Source organism: Solea senegalensis, linkage group LG7 (assembly GCF_019176455.1).
Source record: "Solea senegalensis isolate Sse05_10M linkage group LG7, IFAPA_SoseM_1, whole genome shotgun sequence".
Lineage (NCBI taxonomy): Eukaryota > Metazoa > Chordata > Actinopteri > Pleuronectiformes > Soleidae > Solea > Solea senegalensis.
In genome coordinates, this window is record NC_058027.1 from 20652954 (window position 1) to 20675137 (window position 22184).

Genomic DNA, 22184 nt, shown 5'->3' on the forward strand with positions numbered 1-22184 from the left:
GACTCTGCGCCACAGCGCCAAACCAGGTTGTTTTGTGTAGTGTAGGTACTAACAATGGCGATGACAAAGTTTGGCTGTGTTGGTATATGTATTTATTTATGGTTTATCTGAGTATAGCAAGTATTTTAATCTGTAGTCAACGGCCTGATTTTACAACAGGCTACCTGAAAAACAAGGTTAGAATAACGCACAATTACAACTTAAATTAACTTAAACATCTATAGTGTAACATCATCACAATACATAAGCAGACTTTGCTAATGTGCATCATAATTCCGTCACCATTTAATTTCAAAGAAACTATAAAGACCATGTGCCTTTCATTTTATTGAGAATAAAATTCACACAGCAGGTTATTAAACTGACTGAGATTCAATTATATATAATTTACAGATGAACTCACTTTTAAAAGTAGACTTTTATTGAGAAGCACACTTCGAAATTCAGTGACTATGACAACTTTATCAAAAAAAATCTGCTCACTGCAGGACAATACAAAGTAAAAAAATACAAAGAAACATAACATTTAAGATGCTTGCAAAAACATCAGCTGAATAATGGTAAATGACAGATACAAATTCCATTGCAATTCTGCTTTACGACAAATCAGTGGTTACGTGATGTGAGGAGTTGAGATAGACATAAATACCTGAAAACTGTTGCAGCTGTGATGTCAAGCACAGCCAGTGTCTGTTCATTTAAATTTCATTACAAAGGCTCACAAGCACAAGTCATAATAATCCAATAAGACAATTTACGGCTGATCTTTACTGACCTGCCTTTTTAAATTAATGTTAATACAACTGTAGAGACACAAAAATATACAAAATGTTTTGAATGGCAACTGAAACAAAATGACATCAGCAAACCTGATTGTTTCAGTCGCAATGGATCAAAAGAAAAGCACCATTTGGATTTGCCATCAAACATCCTACACGTTAAACTAAGTAGGACCACACCGATACTGATAGTGGCAGAGTTATAGTCGAGTAACAGCACCTCAAGTCCAAGTCCAGCTATAAATCCCTTAAGTTCCGAGTTGAGTTTCATTACCTGAGTCCAAGTCATTAAGGTTGAGTCTGAGTTCCAAGATGGCTTCCAGTGCTCCACTTAAAAGCTGACACGCACATTTGTTTTGTTTTTGAAAAAAAAAAACACAAATCAAACACTTCAGTCAGTATTTAAAAGGGTTTACTTACTGTGTAATTGGAGTTCAATGTAAAATCTGTGTACACAGTGTCTCTTTAGGTTCAATGTATATAATTGAGTGCTTTATTAACAGGAATTCTATATTTATAATTTTGTTTTTTAATAAGTATATGAATATTAAGAACAGTTGTGTTTTAGTTCAGTGGAATGTGTCCTGTGTATTACATCAGGGGCTCGTCCTCTTCCGTGGAGTTTACCATGTTATACTGCCATGTCTGTTTGCAAACAATTCACATGGTTACAATATGCAACCCCTACAGTACATGCCAATAAATCCTACACAATGGTCCTTAAAAAACTGTAGGCAGTAGATGCATGTACCTGCTCTTGCAAATCCACATGCCCACATGTTAATATTTAGCTGCGTTGTAGAATTATAACAGCATTAATTAAAGTGATACTGTACTTCCTTACTGTATGCCAAATTAATAATAAAAACAAAACAAAATGAGGAGTCACCATCTTCAAACTTGAATGCAGTTAATGTCCGAGTCATCAGTGCTCAAGTACAAGTCGAGTCACAGGTCCTGAAATCTGAGTCCAGGTCTCCAGTAACACAACACTGCATAAAAGTGAGCAGTTTAGCTGTTAATATAATGTTTGTGTGGTGTCTACAGAACACAGTTGCTATGATAAGGTCAATGCCCAATCTGTGGCTTTGACCACAAAACATTAGCAGTTGATCAAACATTCAACATTTAAATTGAGCTTGAAGATGGAAAACAATGACTATGTTTTTAGGGGCTTATCTACTGAAAACCATCAAGGCTTTCACACAAATTATTCAAGTTTGTGACTTTTAGTAGACAGCTACACTTTTGCTTATTTCTGGATCACAATTCTGTTTACATGGACTACAATAATCTGAATACTGACATTTACCTGAATTAGACAAATTATAATGTTAACATGACTTGCTTAAAGAATATTCCATCATATTCCTGTTTACATGGGCACAGTTGACAACCATTGCTGTGGAAACTCAGATTAGATGTTAGAATCAGATCAAGATGTGTAGTACAATTTAATCTGACTACTGGCTATATTGAGTCTGACTTTATTCAGGTTAAAGTAGTTAATGTCTTATTCTGATTATTAATGCAGTCAATATTAGAATACTGTTGACCATATAAACAAAAGCTTTTGAAAAATAGAATCTGGTCTTTTATACTTGACAGAAATCATGACAGAGCAGTTGTGTAGGATCTGGTCCATGTGTTGTGTTTTAAGATGTCGTGGATCATTTTTGAGCAGACTTAGTCTTCTTGGGTGTTTTGACTCCTCCCTTCTTTTTGGGTGTGGTGAAATCTTTGTCGCACACTTCACAAACCCAAAGTCCTGAGAAGACAGAGAGACTCAATTATTACAACAATCAAAGAGACAAAGATATTTAATTTAAAAGCAAAGAGCAAAGTCAATAATTACTGTTACGTCTTTTTTTTTTTGCTTTATAATCATGCCAATGAAAATGACGCGTTTTAAGAGAGACGATTGCATGGATGGATGCATCTCTTTTAGTCCATTAATGCAGCATTACTGAGTGGTTGTGTATCAGTCTGCCCATCAAGCCACCTCTTCACATACAATATGCTATGTTCTCCCACTCACCAGTAGGTATGGAGTCCATACCCACACAGAACGTGTGGTATCCGCGATCGCACTTGTCGCAGAACATCATCTCGTCCTCGTGGTGTGGCTGCTGGCACACGGTGCAGGTCTTGCACTCCATACACTGCCAACGGTACGTCTGGATCACGCGCACCAGCTCCTCACTCATGTCCAAGCACGACGGGTGACCTGAGGTTTACAGACACATGCACAGAAGCCGGAGACAGACACAGCCACGGACAGAAATAAATACAGAGAGCATGCACAGACACAGAGAAGCAAGCAAACAAAACAAAAACACACAAAGAGCTCATGACAAATGAAATCAGCTGATATTAAACATTTGCCTAAAAAAACATGTTGTGTAGCAAGTTCCATGGCTTTTAAGTGTTTTTTCTGAAGTGTGGATGTATGAACTGAGACACAGTCAACACTGACTTTGTCATGCTCTCTGCCAGAACCAGGAACCAGTCTTATTCTTGCTGAAAACATGGCTGCCATTGGTGGGAAACACAAATAACAGATTTTAGCCATGTAACTAAAAGCTCACCTAACAAAATCTACATCCATGTGGGTCTATGATATTTGTGTTTGGTGCTTTACCTTGCAGTTAAACTGCTTTTTCATAATTAAATCATCATTTTCCAGTCAGAAAAGACTGTCTAATCAAAGGATTTAAGCAGGTGTAGATTTTATGAGGTGAATAAAGTCAGTTTTTTTCCTGATGGTAGAACACAACGGCAAAGTCAGTGCTGACTATGTGTCTGCACCTCATACAATTACATTTCAAAACCATGATCTATCTCTTCAACAACAACAAGTTAGAAAACAGGAGAGTGTCCTTTAAAATGAAAAACTGTAAACTTACCGCTGTTATCACATTGGGAGCAGTGAATGAGAGCCTCAGGTTTGCCTTTCTTGTTTGCCTCTTTACCCTTCTGGCAAATGCCACATATAGCATTGGGAATGACCTTAGGCTGCAAGGGCAGAATAATTCTATAAAAAACAATCATACATGTGTATCCTGTAGTCATGGACAACAAATGTATCACATCTGGCCACTTTATCTTGAATAATGAAGACTTTTTTATACTCTGGAGACACACTATACACATTTTATTGATTGGTTTAAACACAAACTGCATCAAAGTTCTATTTTGACTAAAATTAGTAAAAGGAGTTCCAAATAGACCATTTTGTGATCATGTGGGATCTAAACTAATCCTTCCTTAAAATGTCCCAAAACAGCCAAGAGAAAAAAAGACGATGGGTCACTAAAGGGCATGTTTTAGTTAACATTGAAATCCAACAAAGAAAGTCAAAAACCAAACAAAGATTAAAAACAGCAGCAGGAAAGGGATGTAAGAAAAAAAGGACAAGCTGAACTCAGATCACTGAACTGCATGTGCACATTTTCAGACATTTTCACTGCTGTATGTATATATATATATATATATATATATATATACACACACATAGATATGTATATATGTATATATGTATATATATATATATATATACATATACATACACATACAAATACATACACATAGATATGTGTATATATATATATATATACATATACACATATATACATATAATGTTTATTCACATTGCTGTTGTGAACAGACTACTCTCGTCTATAGCTAAGCACTTGGAAGCTTGCATGACTGACAGTTTCCAGTTAACACACAGTTAAATTTAAATTTATTATAAATTTAACTCCAATAGCCTGTCTTCAGAGTCTCAGCCTACAGTGGAAGTCCAGCTAGTTAGACTCATTTGTATTCTGCATTAAATAAATCTAGATAATAAATATTGTATTTTATGTAGAGCTGCAACTACTATATTAACTGTCAATAATTTGGGTAATCAACAAGTGCTTTTTTTGTTAAATTTAATTAAATAAAACAGTGATTTTGAATACAGTATCTGGTAAATATGTTTTTTTTCTCTTCTCTTCTTCAAGAATGTCATTGTTGAGATTTAGGAGACAGTAATCTGCATTTTTTACTATTTATCTCAACAACTAATTGTCAATTATAGCAAAAAAAAAAAAAATTTAAACATCACAGATAGATGTAAGCATATACGAGGGGGAAATTAAACTGACTACAGGTGAATGCAGCATATGGTATCAACAATTAAATTAATTAATTCATCGCCGCCAACTATATAACAAAACAGGACATCTGAGGATGTTGCATTTTGAGGTCTGGAAAACAACAAATCTATGAATTGAGCAAATAAATGACAGATTAATAAATGATGAAAATAATCATTGGTTGAAGCCCTTTTTATATAAGTTTATTATACATTTTTTAAGTAAGTGATGAGTGTGTGTTGGCACTGCTACATATGATAGCTGTGCCCCTCTCCTTCTACAGGCCTGCCTGGACAATCTGGTGAACATTAACTGTGCTTAACCAGTCGAGTAATAATAAAATTGCTCCTGATCCTGACAAACAAAATCAAACATTCTGATCCGATGATAAATCTAGCACCACACACTCCTGGCTGCACTGTATTAATTATGGATTCAATGGCAAGAAAGCTGACAGCCAGTATAATCTGCTAAAGTTATATTACCATATAGAACTATACCACAGTGAAATTACTTTTTAATCTCTATAATCTGTAAATAATCTTCAGAAAGGCCAGCAGTGAATTTTCATTCATTAATGTGAACATGTTTTACATCATGTACTGTATGTCACATGCAGGAAAGAAACATTACCCAAAGAGGCAATCACTGAATCTAATCCCAATTTTTAAATTCATATTTAGATGTTTATTCATGAGCTGTTTGTGAAACACCACACTACACACCGTCTACTCAACGGCAGGAAGACCAGACTGACGTGGCATTAATCACCTGTCGTCTGCATCACTCACTCACAGTTCTGCTCTCACACAAAGTGTCTTTGTGAAGACATAAAAGTTATATGATGCACCAACTTATCGGCCGGTATTCACCTTGTTGACTGTCATCCACCTTCACGCAAAGATGATGACATTCATTGATACAGACACACATCTGGCCATTCTTCATGTGTACTGAAGAAAACCGTATAAGAAGCTGAAAAGGCTCTAAAAACAGATGTTGTGAGTAAAAGCAGTATTGAAGCTGGGGTATGTAACATATTTATGCCGTTACTGATCAGTAATTCCCCAATACCATTTGAGCATTAAGTAAATAAAGTGATCCAAGTGAGAACTTAACTCTAGACTCTATCCCCCTGTGACAAGAGGCAGTTCAGTTACACCAGAATCAGATCAGCTGGTGAAGCCAAGACGTCTTTGTGTTTCGCTGTGCTATAATCAACGTGATTTTAAACTTTATGATTTAACCACGCTCAACTCTAGACTGCTATTTGTTTTCACAGGGTGCTCTCATATCTGTATTTCGTTCCGATTCAAGGAGTGATATGATATAATGTTTCATAGTCTAAACTCCACTTCGATTGTGTGGTTGGATTCATCTTTAACTGGAAAAGCTGTGATGGAACATGGTGATCTATGCACTTTAAGCTGCTATATGTATTAAATAGCTCAATATTCAAACAAATAACACTGATCAAGAGTGTTTGCTCAGTGACGTAAATTTAGGGTGCTTTCATACCCATATTTCGTTCTGATGCAGGGAGTAATATGTTCCACTTAACCATAGTTGAATTTGTTTAGCCCTCAGCACTATGTGCTTATAAACAGCTTTGTGATTGGTTAGAATTTTGGAATATTCTGAAATTATCATTTTTGGGCAGGGTTCAGTCACGTACTTGGCTAAACTGTTTTTACACTGCACGTGCCTGTAATCTGGTGAATAACGGTCGAGTCAAAGCTCAGCTAAATAAAACTTAACACAATAGAAATGGCAAACAGAAACTAGAAAGGACCATGCTCACACCACACAGCTGAGCCAAACTCAATGTGATCATAGCTTACGTTTATATTATTATATAAAAAGGTATTAATGGTAATATATCAGAATATTTTAAATGCTGGTCATTTTGCAAATTTAAAGATTGGAGGAATAAACAAACAATGTAGGGGCGGGCGGTAAATTGTATGAATTTGCCCTCAGGCAGTGGTCCTGAATCATTTTCTGCAGTGTCCCCTTTAGGATATTTATAGCAGAGCTGCAACTAACAATTCGTTTTTATCACCAACTTATCTTGTCCAGTCGATATTAAGGTAAAAAATATCAAACTCTATAAAATTCTAAATGAGAACATCCTCAACCCTCTTGTTTTGTCCACAAAATAGATGTCCTAAATGTCACTGACAATACAATCTTCTAAATGGGAGCTCTAAAGTGTGCAGATATTTTCCTTCTTAATCATTGTTTTTGTCCACATACCAAAGATATTAAGTTTACGCTCATTGAAAGGGAAAAGAACCCAGAATTTTAAGAAACTGAAATCTCTGAAGTTAAAAAAACAAATATTCAAACTAATGAATGGAACACTAAATCAAAAATAATGAATGATGAATATAGTTGATGATTATTAATCAGTTAAGAGTTGCAGCCCTAATTTAACCAGCTGAAGGAAGCAGGCAAAATAAGAGTGGTGAAAATCTCCCTACCAAAAAACTGCCACAAATAAAAAGCTGATCTAACACCCAACCCTACATCTGACCTCCTGTACCTTCCCTTGTTCATGATAGCAGTGAAACATCCATCTGCATCTGTCCTCACCGCCCGCCTTTTCACTGTTTGGGAACCACTGCCCAATAAAAAATGATTTTGTAATAGCAATGTGTAAGTGTTCTCCGGAGTAGGATGAAGGAAATTCTAGCAGACAGTTGTCGGCTGTCAGGTTACTGAAGGTATGGATTACTGTCCACTCCGGCCTTTTCCATACTCAGGAAAAGCACCCGGTGGTATTACAAGGGCAAGATATATTCAGTCTGTCAGGTTCTGCAATATATTGCTCCAGCTCTGTGGATTTAAAGTGTGCAGTGAACTCTGACGGCTTGAAACCAGCACTGAACCCCGTTACTTTTTGCAAGCTTTTCCTGCCACTTTGGCAGTGTAAAAAAAAAAGTCACGTGATCTCGAGCTCTATATCTATATACCTGAGGACTCAACACTTCATCCAATCAGGAGCCACAACTCTACAAGGAGGCTCTCTGTTCATGAGGTTGTTTGTCCGTCAATTGAATAAAGTGAATTTTAGGCCACACCGCCCAGCCCTTGATACTATTTGTCGATTAAATATTTCAAATTCAAGATATTGATTTAAATCAACAACAGACAAAGACATGGTGTCATGAATTGTTGTTGAAGAAAGGTACGGTGATGTGGGGCCAGTCCAGTCCAGATCCAGACTGACAGCACACAGACTACAACAAGCTGAGCTCAGCAAGAGTGTGAACAAGGTCAGCATGCCCTCATGTCTGAGTCAAACAGTTGGCTGACACTTATAGAACATCACATGGTGTATAAACAAAGTATAATATTATACCAACACACACTTAAACATTAAGGTTAGGTGCACTCTACACTTCAGATATAGTGCCAAAGTTGTTAACACCAACTACTTTAAAAGCAACCACAAAATATATGTGGTTTTATATTTTCTATATCAGAACAACAACTTTAAATTTTCAAAAATGTACAAGGAAAAACTAGCAGCCAAAACATCCACTTACTTGTCTCAGAAGTATCTTTTTTTTGACAAGCGAGGACAGACAAGAGGTATATTGAAGACACTTATAAAGGAAAATCTTTTAAAGTTCAAATCTGTCTTTGCTGGAAAAACAAAAAAAAGTCAAAAGTGCGATGAAAGGGAACTGTTCCTTTAAAGTGTTCTTATTGCTCACAGTCTGGTACGAAAAGGAAAAAAGCCAAGTGGCAGTCGTAAAAACAAAAACTGTAGAGAGGACCCCCGGTGTGTATCTGTGCGTGTGTGTATGTACATCTGTACGGACCAGGTTGTATCAGCTGAACTGCTGGCAAACTGTGGAAGTCAGAGAACAAAGGGAAGAGAGCTAGGGATGGGTGGTGGGATGGATGGAGTGAGGGAGTGGTGGTAGTAGTAGAAAGAGGAGGAGGGGGGTAGAAAAGTGCTGCTGCTGTTGTTGGAGAAGAGTTCAGTTGGTTTTGTCCTCTACCTTGTAACCTGGGGTGGCTTTGTGGGAAGCTGAATGGCGCAGGCTGCCCTCTTTGCCCGGCGTAGATGTCCTGTCTTTAGCCTTGGACTTGTGGCCCTGTCCACCTGCTCCCTCCTGGCTCTCTACATCTGATGTGTTGCCTGAAGAACTGTCCTATACAGGACATGGAGAAAAAGGTGAAGGACAAGGGGTTTAAGAGAAATGCACACTAGGGATGGGAGAAGATTTTATCTGGTTTTGCAATAAAAGCATTTACAATGAGTCGATCTTGGTGAATTATTCTGATAATATTGAAACTGAAAAACTGTCAGCTGAGTAACATCAAAATGCTATCTACCTTACCTCAAACAGTCCTGGTGATTTAAGTACCTCAAGGAGGATCCCGCAACTCATGATTTATAATGATCCATTACATTATTTTAAGCAAAATAAGCTACAGTCTCCACAAAATCCAACCAATATATCCCACGCCTTTCTATCAGCCCTTCAGAGCCAAAACACAAATGTTTTTGGAAAATTAGTCTATTTTCACTGTATCCATAGTCATAAACATTTGTCTGTATTTCTGCATTTTAAAAAACATGAATTAAGTGAAGCTAAGGTGATAGATGAGGTCCAGTCTTGATTAGAGTAACAGCCTAAACAGCCTTACAGATGAGTTCTTCTTTTTGTTGTCTTTGACATCCTCTGCGTCGTCTGAGTCAGGCTCTGAGTCCAGTGCAGGCAGCTCTGGGTCAAGTGGAGGTTCAAACAGAGCCGTGTTCAGCGGCAGGTATCGCAGCTCATTGGGAGAGTATCTGTAATGCACACCACAATGATGCATCAGACCAAAGCAGCCCAAGGTATTTGAAAAAGGACTGGAAAAATAGGACTGCCCCATTTTTGTCTTTGCTTTTGCTCCGTGTTTTCTATTTATTTACTTGTAATAAAGACCTTCATAAATAAAGTTACAAAGAAAACACTAACTTTGGCAAAAATAACCTCCTCAATACAAGTTTTGAGGGGATTACAAAATGGTGTACTTCAGTGAGTTCGTACATGGGGTGGTGAAAAATACAGTGAAATATAGATTTTTTTGGCATAATTTTTTAACTGATGTTACGAATGAACATTAAACTAATTGTAGATTAGCATTAAAAAAAAATAATCAACAAACGTTTCAGTCCACTTGATGGTGCCAAGAGCTCAATCCCACTACAGCTGTTATGTGTTTTCACAAATACTCAGAATATCGCAATATCATGATAATATCGAATGTGACTTAAATATTGTGATATTTGGTGGTTCCCACCCCTATAATGTACCTTTTGTAGTAGTCCTGGAACTGTCCAGGTATAAGGGCCACTGGGTAGGGCCCCGTCCTGGTTAGTTCTGGAGCAAGCACTTTGAACCGACCCTGAGGTACTTGGATGATCTGAGAGGACACATACAAAACAATTTTCAAAAAGCAAATGTATATACAACAAAACACGACACAGCTTCAATGTGCACTCTTTTTTATGAACACCAGAAGAATCAAACATCATCTGGGTCCCAGGTGGGACTTACATGTGTCTGAAGGTCAAAGTAAGCTCTCCTCTCTTCCATTCGCTCCCTGTTGAAGTTACTGTTGAACTCTGCAGCTTTTTTTGCTGCCTTCTTAATGTACTCAGGAACCTTACTGGCCTCCACCTTTTGAGGATTCTGCTGATTCTGCATTTGCTACAAGAGGAAAGACAGAAACACAGTGTGGTGAATTTTTATTTTACTGTTGTAAAACACAATTCCTCATTAATCACATTGTACACTGTATAATGACAGTAAAGGGGATTCTATTCTATTCTATGTTGTGTATGGTATTTCTGTTGTTTGTGTACTTACAGAGTACTCTTTTGCTATCCTCTGTCGCTCTCTCTCCTGCAGAATGACTGAATACTCAGAGTGTTTGGAGGGATACTCCTTAATCATCAGATCTATCACCTCGTCACTCCGCAGAGCTGTGAGACCTGTAAACAAACAAACCAACACCTACATGAGCACATTCTACTCACACTCAATTGCATAAACAAGGCTCCTCACAACATAATGGAATTTTGTCCACTGTAGTAAAGCTACTGTGAGTTTGGCTCCCACCCAGAGTGCACTGTGTCTCAGTGATGACATTCTGTTCACGCAGGTAAAGCTTCTCTTTGTGGGACAAGTCTCTTCTCTCCATATCTACACAGGAACATACAAACAACACATTATAACAGCAGTATGACAGGAGACAAAGTGAAACTGTCAACTCTTTCTCAGTCCCTATACTTTATTCTGAAAATGTACAAAACTACTACTGTGATATCACACCAACATCATAATCTATAATAAAATAACCTGATAGCTAATAGTTTGGGATTAGCATATAATTATCAGAGTAATTACTATCTTACCAGGATACTTCCTCTTGAATGATGTGACTCCCAGATACTCGCTGACCTGTTCCTGCAGCATATAATACTCTCCTGTGTCATCTGCCGGCCACTTATACTCAGTCAGGTTCTCTGCTGGGAAATATGTTGGGCTGGGAGTGGAGAAGGTAAACCATCTTAGTTAGTGAACAAAAAAACAAGTTCATTTTACCCCTAAGGCCTAATATGCAGCATTCTACATCAAAAGAAATAAGTAAAAAACCCACCAATGTAAATAGCGGAGTGCTGGTGTCTTGAGCAGAGAGTAACTTCTCATGTGATCTCTTTGAGTGTTGTTATAGAGACTCTGTTTTGGTAGGTTTATACTTGCATTTGAGGTCCCGTTGAAGATGCTAGACCCTGTATAATATTTGAATAAATTTAATATTACTATTTTGCCTCCTTGGCTAGGTCTCTCTTGTCAAAGAGATTTTAATTAGACTTAATTTAGAGTTTAACTGGTTAAACAAAAGTATATATTATAAATCTACTGCATATTCAAATAAGGTTATCTACCATGTTGACAAGATGAGCACATTTGAACATTCTCCTATGATATTCATGAGCTGCTGACTGTAAGTTTTTTAATACACTTCTCGAGCACTCATCCTCTCACTTATTGAAAGGATCAAAAGGGGACACTAAAGTACTAAAATCTTGTTAACCCTTTCATTATAACTTGAGCAAAACGTTAGTATTTTATCACAAGCTCAAAACAAACTTACCCAAGGTCTTGGCTAGAGGTGTCGCAGCTTCGAGAGCTGTCCCCCGAACCCATCCTCCGTCGTTTGGGAGGCTGACTTCCATCGTTGGACTCTTCCTCATTGACATCCTCCTAAATGACAAGAAAACACACTCGTGAAAAAATGACAAGTGATTTAAAAAAACAAAAACAAAACGTTGAGGGAGGAGGCAGCTGAAGATGTTGATATTTCCATTGAAAGTGACCAAGATGGACAGGGTAAGAAATTAGCACATTCGAGAGACAGCTCAGGTCAGGTTGAATGGTTTGCAGATAAAATAAGAGACGCAAGGTTCATGTGCAGAGAAAGGATAGTGATTATACTGGACAAAGGATGTTAAATATGGAGCTGCCTGGCAGGAGGAGGAAAAGATGAAGACCACAGAGATGGTTCGTGGATGTTATAGAGGAGGACATGAAGACAATTAGTGTAACAGAAGAGGACACAAGGGAGAGGGCAACATGGAGGCAGATGACCAGCTGTGGCAATCCCTGATGGGTGAAGCCGAAAGAAGAAAAAGAGCTTAAAAAACACATTTCACTTACATATATGGGAAAGGTTTACAGAACTTTCCTCAGCATTTCATTAAAGACGTATATGGTTCAGAGTAGTTTAAAAACATCTTTATCCTCACGTGGAGAATAAAGTGGTAGAAGATGAGTGAGAGAGAGGGTCCCAACCTACAACCAGCATCAGCAGGTGCAGAAGATTTAATTTATTGTTGTACATCTTCAGAGCATAGGTCTTCATGCCACACTGACAACAATGTCCAAATTGAACTACTACACACTCAAAGTCTTTTTTCTTTGCAAGAAAAATAAGCAAAAGCTATTTATCAGTGGACAAGTCTCGATTTGTCTGTTCACATCAATGAAGAAATGTTTAATTTGGGACCTTTGATATCAGGCTACATTATTTAATAATTAAAAGTGTGGGGGGATGTTTTTTTCACACTAATTCTGAATCAACCTTCCATAATGTGTTCATGAGATGATGAGATAACAAGGGACCTTCTTATTTAACGGATATAATGTATGATTTTTCACGTACAGTTCATATCTGTGTACAACAACCAAAACATACGAGATTATGAGCAGGTTAAAAGTAGAGACTGGACGTAAGAGCCTCATAGAAACGCGTCCATGTGTCTGACTTTAACGAGTCAAACAGAAAATGTGTTTATGTTAAACCATAATTAACCCCCCCCAATTAACAGCAGCCTAAAAACAAAGGGGTGGCGCTAACAATGCTAACCGATGTTACCCAGTTAGCTTTTAGCTAAATTAGCTCTGGAAACACAGCTAACTGTGATGCGTGTTTTCACGGAGTATGAACGTCACCTTTAGGGATTGTGCTCCAGGTGTAGCGGGGTTGCTATCGCACGGGGGTCTGATGGGGAGCACAGTCGCCATAATTCGCTAAATGCAGCCCGATGTTGGGCTAGCTTAGCTTCCTTTTCTTCTTCTTCTTCGCTTTCAGTAGTAGTTTAATTACCGCGTCGAGCGTTTTCTTGTTCTTCTTCTTCACCAGGCGACAGTCGTTTTGTGACCGTTTAGCGACATGACCGCCATCTTCTGGAGTGGAGTGTATGTTGTAATTTGTCTATTTGGATATGTCGTATTCAATTTACGATTTGACAATTCAAGTTTAGCTACTGAAGACAATGTTTGCCAACTTTAACAGCTCTTTAAAGTCTTATACAAACCAGGGTCCAGCATCTCGAAGTGACAAAAATCTTTGATTGAGATCCAATAAAACATGAGGAACTACACGACCCACAAAGCATTGCGAATTAACCATTCTAACAAAAACATGACATTAATGTAATAAAAAATTATATTATATATTGCGTTAAGAGCATTTTAATGAAGAACATACATTATTATTATCATCATTATTACTTTCGGGAACTAAGCTAAAGTCGAGTGCCACTGCCGGCCAGGCTGCAGTCTTGTGGCGTATGAGCTTTACTGCGTTGGTTGGAGCGGCTTTTATTTTGAAACAATAAACCACGCACGGGAAGTCGGAGGGAAAGATCTGCACGAATCCGCGGAAATCAACAACAAGACTATTTTTCATTTTCGTAACCATCTGTCAAACTTCTAGTCCCCGTCCGTCCCGTGTTCTGCCAAAGGTGGTGATGTCGGAGTCTTACGGTAAGAAGACTGGTTTGTGTCCAACATTATCCCCCTCCTGTAACCGCAGATGAGAGGAAGCAGGTGTGTCGAGAGGATTTTTCTCACCGTAAACACATCAATCTAATCGAGGCTCCTGGCCTGACCGTGTCATGTCAGCGTAAGACAGTCGACTCGGGTTATACAGGAGTGATTAACGTCACTCTGGTGATACGATTTATCGACTCTATGTACACAAAAATCGTCACGTAGGAGGTTAACGGGATGTACAGGAAACTGGCACCGGGGAAGGGTGAAGCTGTGGAGATGTGACGGTCTGTGCATCCTGGTATTACCTGCACACTAACATTGAGGGTAATGTGAATATGATCATCATTGTGAGGGGCTGTTGTCCAAAAAATGCGACAATACACGGTATTATAGTCCTCATGGTTCTGGCCTACAACTAGCTTCAGTGAATTTCCTGTATATTAGTGGAGATACTCAGAGTAAAAGTATTTGATGCCACACTGACATGTGTCAAATAAACATCTACATCTTGATCTCTTTGTGGGACACGTCTCTTCTCTCCATATCTACACAGGAACACACGCACAACACATTATTACAGCAGTATGACAGCAGACAAAATTAAACTGTCAACTCTTTCTCAGTGCCTGATTAGGTATTTGCATTAACAAGCAATGAACAGGTGAGTGTATCTAATTGTTTCTGTGTTCCCTCCTCAGATTTCCTGTTTAAATTCTTGGTGATTGGGAATGCTGGAACAGGCAAATCCTGTTTGCTACACCAGTTCATAGAGAAGAGATGTAAGTATTTACAGCTTCTTTATCATAATGTTATCATAGTGTTGTATCAATGTCCTACAATTGCTGGCATATGTATTTTTCTTACAAAAACCTTGAAATAATACATTAAATGCATTGAACTCACCAAATAAAGTCATAAAGATTCTAATTAAGGATGCTTTCATACGTAGAGTGTTGTGAGCTTGTGCGAACACAGCAATGGCATGCTGTTCTGGCACAAATCAACCAGGCGGTCTCAGCCAGGTTGCAATCGCTCCACAGATCGGTTCATTTACAGTGTGTACACAATAGTATCCTGCTGTATTTACCCACGAACCGGTACGACCAATCTCGCTGTTGCATCAGTACCACAGCCAGAAACAACTCTGGTAAACAGAGTTTGAGCTACACATTAAAAACAGTCTTATAAATGGCTATATAACCAAGCTGCTTACCTGATGCGTCTTTGGAATACAAACTGTCCAGTGAATAGATCATTATATGCCTCCAGAACACGTCTCCTCCTTCAGAGGTGTCTGGATGCAGCAGCAGTGAAAGCACCCTAAATGAATGTCACTGAGCAAACACTCTACATCAGTTATATTTGTTTGAATATAGAGCTGTTTAATACAGAAAGCAGCTTAACGCGCCATCACAGCTTTTCATTGTTAATGAACCCACTATTATTTTTGTTTTCCAGTTAAAGATGAATCCAATCACACAATTGGAGTGGAGTTTGGCTCAAAGATCATCAGTGTGGTCAATAAAACGGTCAAACTGCAGATTTGGGACACTGCTGGACAAGAGAGATTCAGGTAGAGGAAATATATATTCTGGTTCAGTTTCAAGCCAGAAAATGTGGTTGAATGAGGTACTGGAACACAGCCTGCCTTTGACAAGTGTGCCATCAGCATATCGCTGTCACTGAGAACCAACAAGAGAAGTGGACACTTTCACTTCTAAATTAGCTGCCAGTGGAGACGGAGAAAAAGTAGATTATAATCACTAAACAGAAGGCTCACTCATGAATGTCTACTGGGGGGGCCTTCTCCGACTGTAACCTGAAGTTTGTGTCGCTTTATAAGCTGTTTTTACAGCACTAAAATCCATAGAGTAAATGATAGATTTTAAATTATGGCACACAGGAGGTGGTGAGCGTCTGTTGCCTCCATCAGTAAGTGTAAATGTGTTATTTTGTGACTACAGTGCTTGAAATCTTTTGTATTTTTCAAAGTTACATTGATCTGCCAAATGAAGGTGCAGTAGACCAGCAGCTCTGATGTTCCAATGAGTTTAAAACAACAATTTTCTCCATGGACTTTGGTCCAGGAGCATAAAGAGAGTGTCTTGTTGCATCTATTTTTTGCTTTCAAAGGGAAAAGTTTAGTCACTCGAGTCAACCTAAACTTTAGCACTTCATAGGAAAGTTAATCACTATCTCTACATTATCTCTGCGTGTGTTTCAGGTCTGTAACGCGCAGTTACTACAGAGGAGCAGCAGGAGCGTTGCTGGTCTATGATATCACCAGGTAAAATAGTCAATCACGGATATTCAAGTCAAATCCCTTGACAGTTCTTTATTGTCTGCTCACACTGTCTTTCTAAAAATGTCCTCTGGTCTGTTTCTGCACTGAAGTCGAGAGACATACAACGCTCTGACCACATGGTTGAGTGACGCCAGGATGCTGGCGAGTCAGAACATCGTAATCATCTTGTGTGGAAACAAGAAAGACCTGGACAGCGACAGAGAGGTCACGTTCCTGGAGGCATCACGCTTTGCACAGGAGAACGGTAAGACCAGTTTTCATTTCACTTCCTGCACTTCTCTTCCTGTACAGTAGCCATTTACAATCCGGAGAACCACCAAACACAGCAGATGAATTCTAATGTGAATTTGAGGGGATAACAAACCTGGTGTCACCTGTTATACAGGTTATATAAATTATTGTATATATTTTCAATGACATTTTTAAACTGCAAATTAAAACTCTTGATTTATTTATTTCTAATGACCTATCATGACCTAGCTGCAGCACCTTCACAGCTCACTAGGGGGCCATGGTCCACACTGCTGTACAGTATCCATGCCGACTTGTGTATATCAACTCTTTGTTCTGTAGTCTACTGGAACCTTTATCTTAAAATTACCGCACACATTTCATCACTTCCTGCCACTTGAATGGCTTATTTAGATTTTTACATACAGCCTCCCGTACAAATTTGAAGAAAATGTCTCGACTTCAGGGTGAAAGCTCACGTGTGCTACTTCTGCATGTGATATGTGTTCATTTGTGTTTTGTAAAGTGCGTTCTCATGGTAACACTGAGTGTGTTTGTGTGTCAGAGCTGATGTTCCTTGAGACCAGTGCTCTAACTGGGGAGAATGTTGAAGAGGCTTTTGTCCAATGTGCTCGGAAAATTCTCAACAAGATTGAGTCAGGTAAGATCTCTGCTCCTCTGCTCATCCCAACAGGATCATTTTGCAGTGTTTTTGGATTAATTCCAGATTTTTGTTTCCCATTTTCAGGAGAGCTGGATCCAGAGAGGATGGGGTCAGGTATCCAGTATGGTGACGCTGCGTTACGACAGCTTCGTTCTCCTCGCCGAGCTCAGCCACAGGGCAACCAGGAGTGTGGCTGCTAGTGGTCGTGTCCTGTGACGTACACAGTTGAGGTGTGTATATTTGTGTATTTGTTTGTGTGCAATATCAGACGATAAGTGTCGGAGGATTTGTCTACGTGCTCGTCATTCATGTGGTGATTTGGATACGTAGAAAGACGTTCCCCGTTAAGAATCGAATATTTAATATTGAAGTTATGCATCCACCCATTTTGTACCGCTGTATCCTCCACAGGAGGGTCGCAGGGGGCGCTGTCCTCAAATCTATACTTCATTGTATCTGTGTAATGTTTCCTGTGTCACTGGCTGCTTCACAACGATCATATCAGTTGTTTGATCTGAGGGTTGTGTTCATTCATTTTTTCATGGGTTTTCCCTGGGGTGTATAACTAATAAACTGACAGCTGTGTGTTTGTTTTTTTTAATTAGTGTGGTTCAGACAGGTTTGTGAAGACCAGGAAAAGAACAGCCACGTGGGACCCTGGAAGACCTGGGTTCAGCTTGGGTTGCGGTGCTGGTGCCTCCCCCTGACCTTCGATCTTCGACCCTCTCACGGACCGCTAAGAACCTTCAGAACATTTGTTGTTATGGCCTGTGTCTGCAGAGAGCCACCCCTCTCCCCCGTCCCCTCTTTCCAGACTGCTGGGCATCGCCAAGGTAACCAGAGACAAACCCACCCTTGAAAAAAAAAAAAGATCTCCAATCAGGATGAATTTCTGAAATGAAACTTCTCTCCCTCACCTGCTTTTCCTCCTGATTACCCCCCATTTCACATCATCACATTAGATCATATTACTTTTATTAACATTACAGTACACTAACTAAAGGAATCGTCAGACTAGGAATACTTTTGAACCAGCGGGACATTGTTTGCTTTTTGGTTGAGTTGTGTTTTGTATTACAGCTAAAAAACTAACATGCAACATGTTAATTAGCTTTAAAGGTCATGGCACGTGTTAACCTTTTCCTCTACTGACAGTCTTTATGCTAAGCTAAGCTAAGCTAATCACCACCTGGCTCTGCTTTACCACAACCTTCTCCCCACTCTCCTCCCTCCTCCCGTCTGGCACCTCAGAGTATATATACATATATACATATATCGTACTGCACTTCATCAGCCTCAGTATCCGCTCCTGAGATATCCAATCAAAAGTGTTCAACATCAGTATTAACATGTTAATCACGATCAGTTAAAGGCCAACCCTATAGTGTCTTGCACCCATTGTTCACACAGAGAGAGACAGAGAGAGATAGAGCGAGTGATTGTTGTGTGGCGTATGCAACTAAAGACCTGTGAATAAAAAGGTCGTATAAAGTCTTACATTTGATGTGGAGAACACTGGGAGTAGGAAGGTATTAACTAACATTTTATTAAACGCAACAATGTCATTTCTAACCCTGTTTCACACCCAGCCATAGAGTTGAACACTTGTGATTGGACGTCTCAGGACAGATGTCCTTTTGTTTCTTTTGCCCGCTTGTATGTAGGTAACACTGTATATAGTACTTAATCTGGGGTCAGTCTTATCATCCTTACCTACCTTGTGTCCTCCATGTCTACCTTTGCCTTCACGTTTTTACATTCCATCTTTTTTTTTTCCTTCATCCGTCTCAGCACTCCGTCCCTTCACTCCATCTGTCCTCGGCACGCTACCTTCCCAAATCTCCCTGTCACACACTGTACAGTGTTTCTGTAAATAGAGATTGACGCATGTTTTCTCAAACAGAATATAAAGAGTATTTCATTATGAAGAGATATTGTGTGTATATTAAAAGTAGTTAAACATATCCAGTGTCAGGTTCACGCAGCGCTGTATTATCATTATCATATACTGGGCAGTAAACGTGGGCCGTACTGTGTGCAGCATTTATGTTCATTTGGAAATTTGTTCCACTTAATGTGGATTATATTATGGACTGAAAATGTTAAAGGGATAGGTCGGAATTTTTGAAGTTGGGTTGTGTGAGGTACTTGTACAGAGTCAGTGTGTTACATACAGGTGACTGCTCCTTGTGCTGAGAGCTCCTTGTAGCTGGAGGCCTGGTGGGCAACAGGAGACAATAGAAACACTGATTTTAGGCTATAAACAAAAGACATATGTCAGACAAACAAAAAGTGATCATGACTGCTAATTGCAGTAAGGCTACGCTCAGATTACCAGGTTGAAGTGACTCATGTCCAGTTTTTCTTTTTGCATTTTGGTGACTGCATTTAAATCACGACAATGGTCATATCAGAGATTCAGAATCCTTTTTTACTTCCTCGCATGCACAGAGTGTTGTTGTCCTTAACCAGCGCTGACAGCATGCGTGTGCTTAACTGTGGCAAAAACAACAAGGGAGCTAAACCTCACTCGCAAATTCACCTGCGATAGCTCCCATTTCTGGGTTTTATGCGATACCAGTTATTTTTACATAAAATGATTTCTGTGTGATATTTGTCAATATCTGTGAGAAACAAAGATGTTCTCTTCAGTCTGTAGAATAAGATGTGTATAGATCGAGACAATAATTCATCTAAAATTATATTTTGACACACATTTTGCGCCTCCTGCGACTTGAAAATTGGATAACGTTTTGATTAATTGTTCAGCCCTAATAGTTAGTAATGTGTTCTGTCATCTGTAGTGAATCAGATCTGAACAATGTGGCCGGTAATCTGAATGAAGCCTAAGGTATTGTGCCTATTCTCGCTGGTCACAAATAAAAGCACGCGTGTCATTTATGACACTACCAAACACTTGGTAGTAGTGGAACTCGTGAATTCGTACTCACCTACACATTGTACACAGGATATCTGAACTCTGTGCTTTCAGAAAACAGACCTTCATTCACAAACTACACAAGTACCTCATCCGACACGACTCCAAAGATCCTAAACTTTCCCTTAAATGTCAAAAGAATTCAGTAGGTTTAGAAAGAGACATTTATACATGATAGAATAGATAGAATGATAGAATGCAACACACGTCTTTGTCCAAACAGCTGCGACTGCTCTGTTTCACTCACACAGCACATGTTGCCTGTCTACATGGAAACCTGACTGACTGCTGCCAGTGCTTTAAGATGTGGTGTCGAGTTTTCTCATGTGTTTGATTGGTATTTGTGTCCAAAGATGAATTTTGCCTCTGGTTTTCAAACTTTAAAACATTTCAGCAACACAAAGGACTCTGTGATTTTCCCGGTGTGTTTTCAAGGGCCCATTCAAGCATTTCATACATTGTGTATATATATATATGTTTTTATTTGTCTTTTACCCCTAAAAGATGATGCATTACTTTTAAAAAAAATATTATTTAACATGAAAATCTTCATGTGTTGTTGGTTTTGGCTGTTCCACAACAGGATGCTGTCTTGTGTTTGTCATCCAGTCATTTATTCATATTTATGTATGCTATTTTTTCAGTTATCATAATGGATATTATGGATTTTTAATTTATTGTGTATGATAAATGCATATGTTTTTAGAAGAAAAATGATGACGAATAAAGTATCTTATTTAAATGGCAGGGTTTTTTTTCAATTTGGGGTTTGTTCTGCTCAGATTTGCACACAAAATTAGTTGGTGTGTTTTCTTCAATTATACTGTTGTATCAAATTATAGCTGTTAAATTACCTTATGTTACAGGTATATTTTAAATAATTATAGTGGGGGATACTCAAACTCAACGGCTAAAGACATTGATCAATGATGGATAAGTGTGAAAGGACAGAAAAGTGATTTCTTCACATCTTTGCACCACAGCATTTAATCTCAGCGTCTAAAAAAACATTCACTATGTAAACACCATATGTCAGAAAGCCAAAAAATGCAAATATACAGAGTATTATGCAGATTTACAACATCGTGGACATCGTGGTCACACATTCTGTATCATCGGTATAATAAGTTCAACTGTGTCCAAGTTTCTGTTTTCACCCAAACTAGACTCTAAAAATTCAGAACCAAAAAAGGTGAATGTGGTGTACATGGTTTTACAAAGCTCACTCACTAATATTAAAGTTTAAAATAAAGTTATTTTAAAAATGAAATAATATTGCACAAAAATTCACATGCTGTATATTATACAGAATAACCAAAAACACGGATAAACTACGTAAAGTAATACTGAACTCAAAGCTGCAACAACAATAACTGAAATGGATGAACATGGAGCCCAGGGCGTTTTTTCCTCACAGACACCAAGGATTGTAGCTGTAAACATTTTGACCACATTTATTACGAAAATCAATTTTTGGCTTTCTGTACAAATGTTTTCAAGCAAGGTTACGAATACAGCAAAGTGCAATTTGATCATTATCTAAAGAGTACGTGTTAATTACCGCTGTATTATACGAGCAGTATTATTAAAAATATATAACCTTGACTTTGGTTTTGTATCCATTGTTTTGGTTCAAGTTTTGGCTTTAAAGCAGATTTTATTAAAGACATTTACAATTGACATATTAAAGCTGCTGTCAGTAATGCCAGACAAGTGCGCCTCCTTGTGGAGTCCCAGCTCCTGATTGGAGATATTTACACACATACTTGAACAAAAGT

At 38.5% G+C, this 22184-nt stretch overlaps 2 protein-coding genes across 3 annotated transcripts; one reads left to right on the top strand and one right to left on the bottom strand.

Annotated features, from left to right (window-relative positions):
* Positions 1-309: 309 nt before the first annotated feature.
* phf10 (PHD finger protein 10) lies at positions 310-13604 on the bottom strand. 2 transcript variants are annotated; one of them, XM_044030147.1, is made up of 12 exons: positions 13444-13604; positions 12086-12195; positions 11343-11473; positions 11047-11130; positions 10795-10919; positions 10483-10635; positions 10239-10348; positions 9587-9731; positions 8935-9087; positions 3686-3794; positions 2818-3006; positions 310-2547 (listed from the first exon to the last, which is right to left on the bottom strand). In XM_044030147.1, exons 1-12 carry the CDS (start codon positions 13513-13515, stop codon positions 2450-2452), a joined length of 1479 nt encoding a protein of 492 aa, XP_043886082.1. In that variant the 5' UTR covers positions 13516-13604; the 3' UTR covers positions 310-2449. The 2 variants fall into 2 exon arrangements, with proteins under 2 accessions (XP_043886082.1, XP_043886083.1); XM_044030148.1 differs by lacking the exon at positions 13444-13604 and adding an exon at positions 11588-11720 and having other exon boundaries at positions 12086-12168.
* A 515-nt stretch (positions 13605-14119) lies between these two features.
* Positions 14120-21148, top strand: rab4a (RAB4a, member RAS oncogene family). Its single transcript, XM_044030256.1, has 8 exons — positions 14120-14259; positions 14967-15047; positions 15727-15841; positions 16493-16555; positions 16663-16817; positions 17370-17465; positions 17553-17698; positions 18074-21148. The coding sequence occupies exons 1-7, from the start codon at positions 14244-14246 to the stop codon at positions 17666-17668; spliced, it is 642 nt and encodes a 213-aa protein (XP_043886191.1). The 5' UTR covers positions 14120-14243; the 3' UTR covers positions 17669-17698; positions 18074-21148.
* Positions 21149-22184: the final 1036 nt, after the last annotated feature.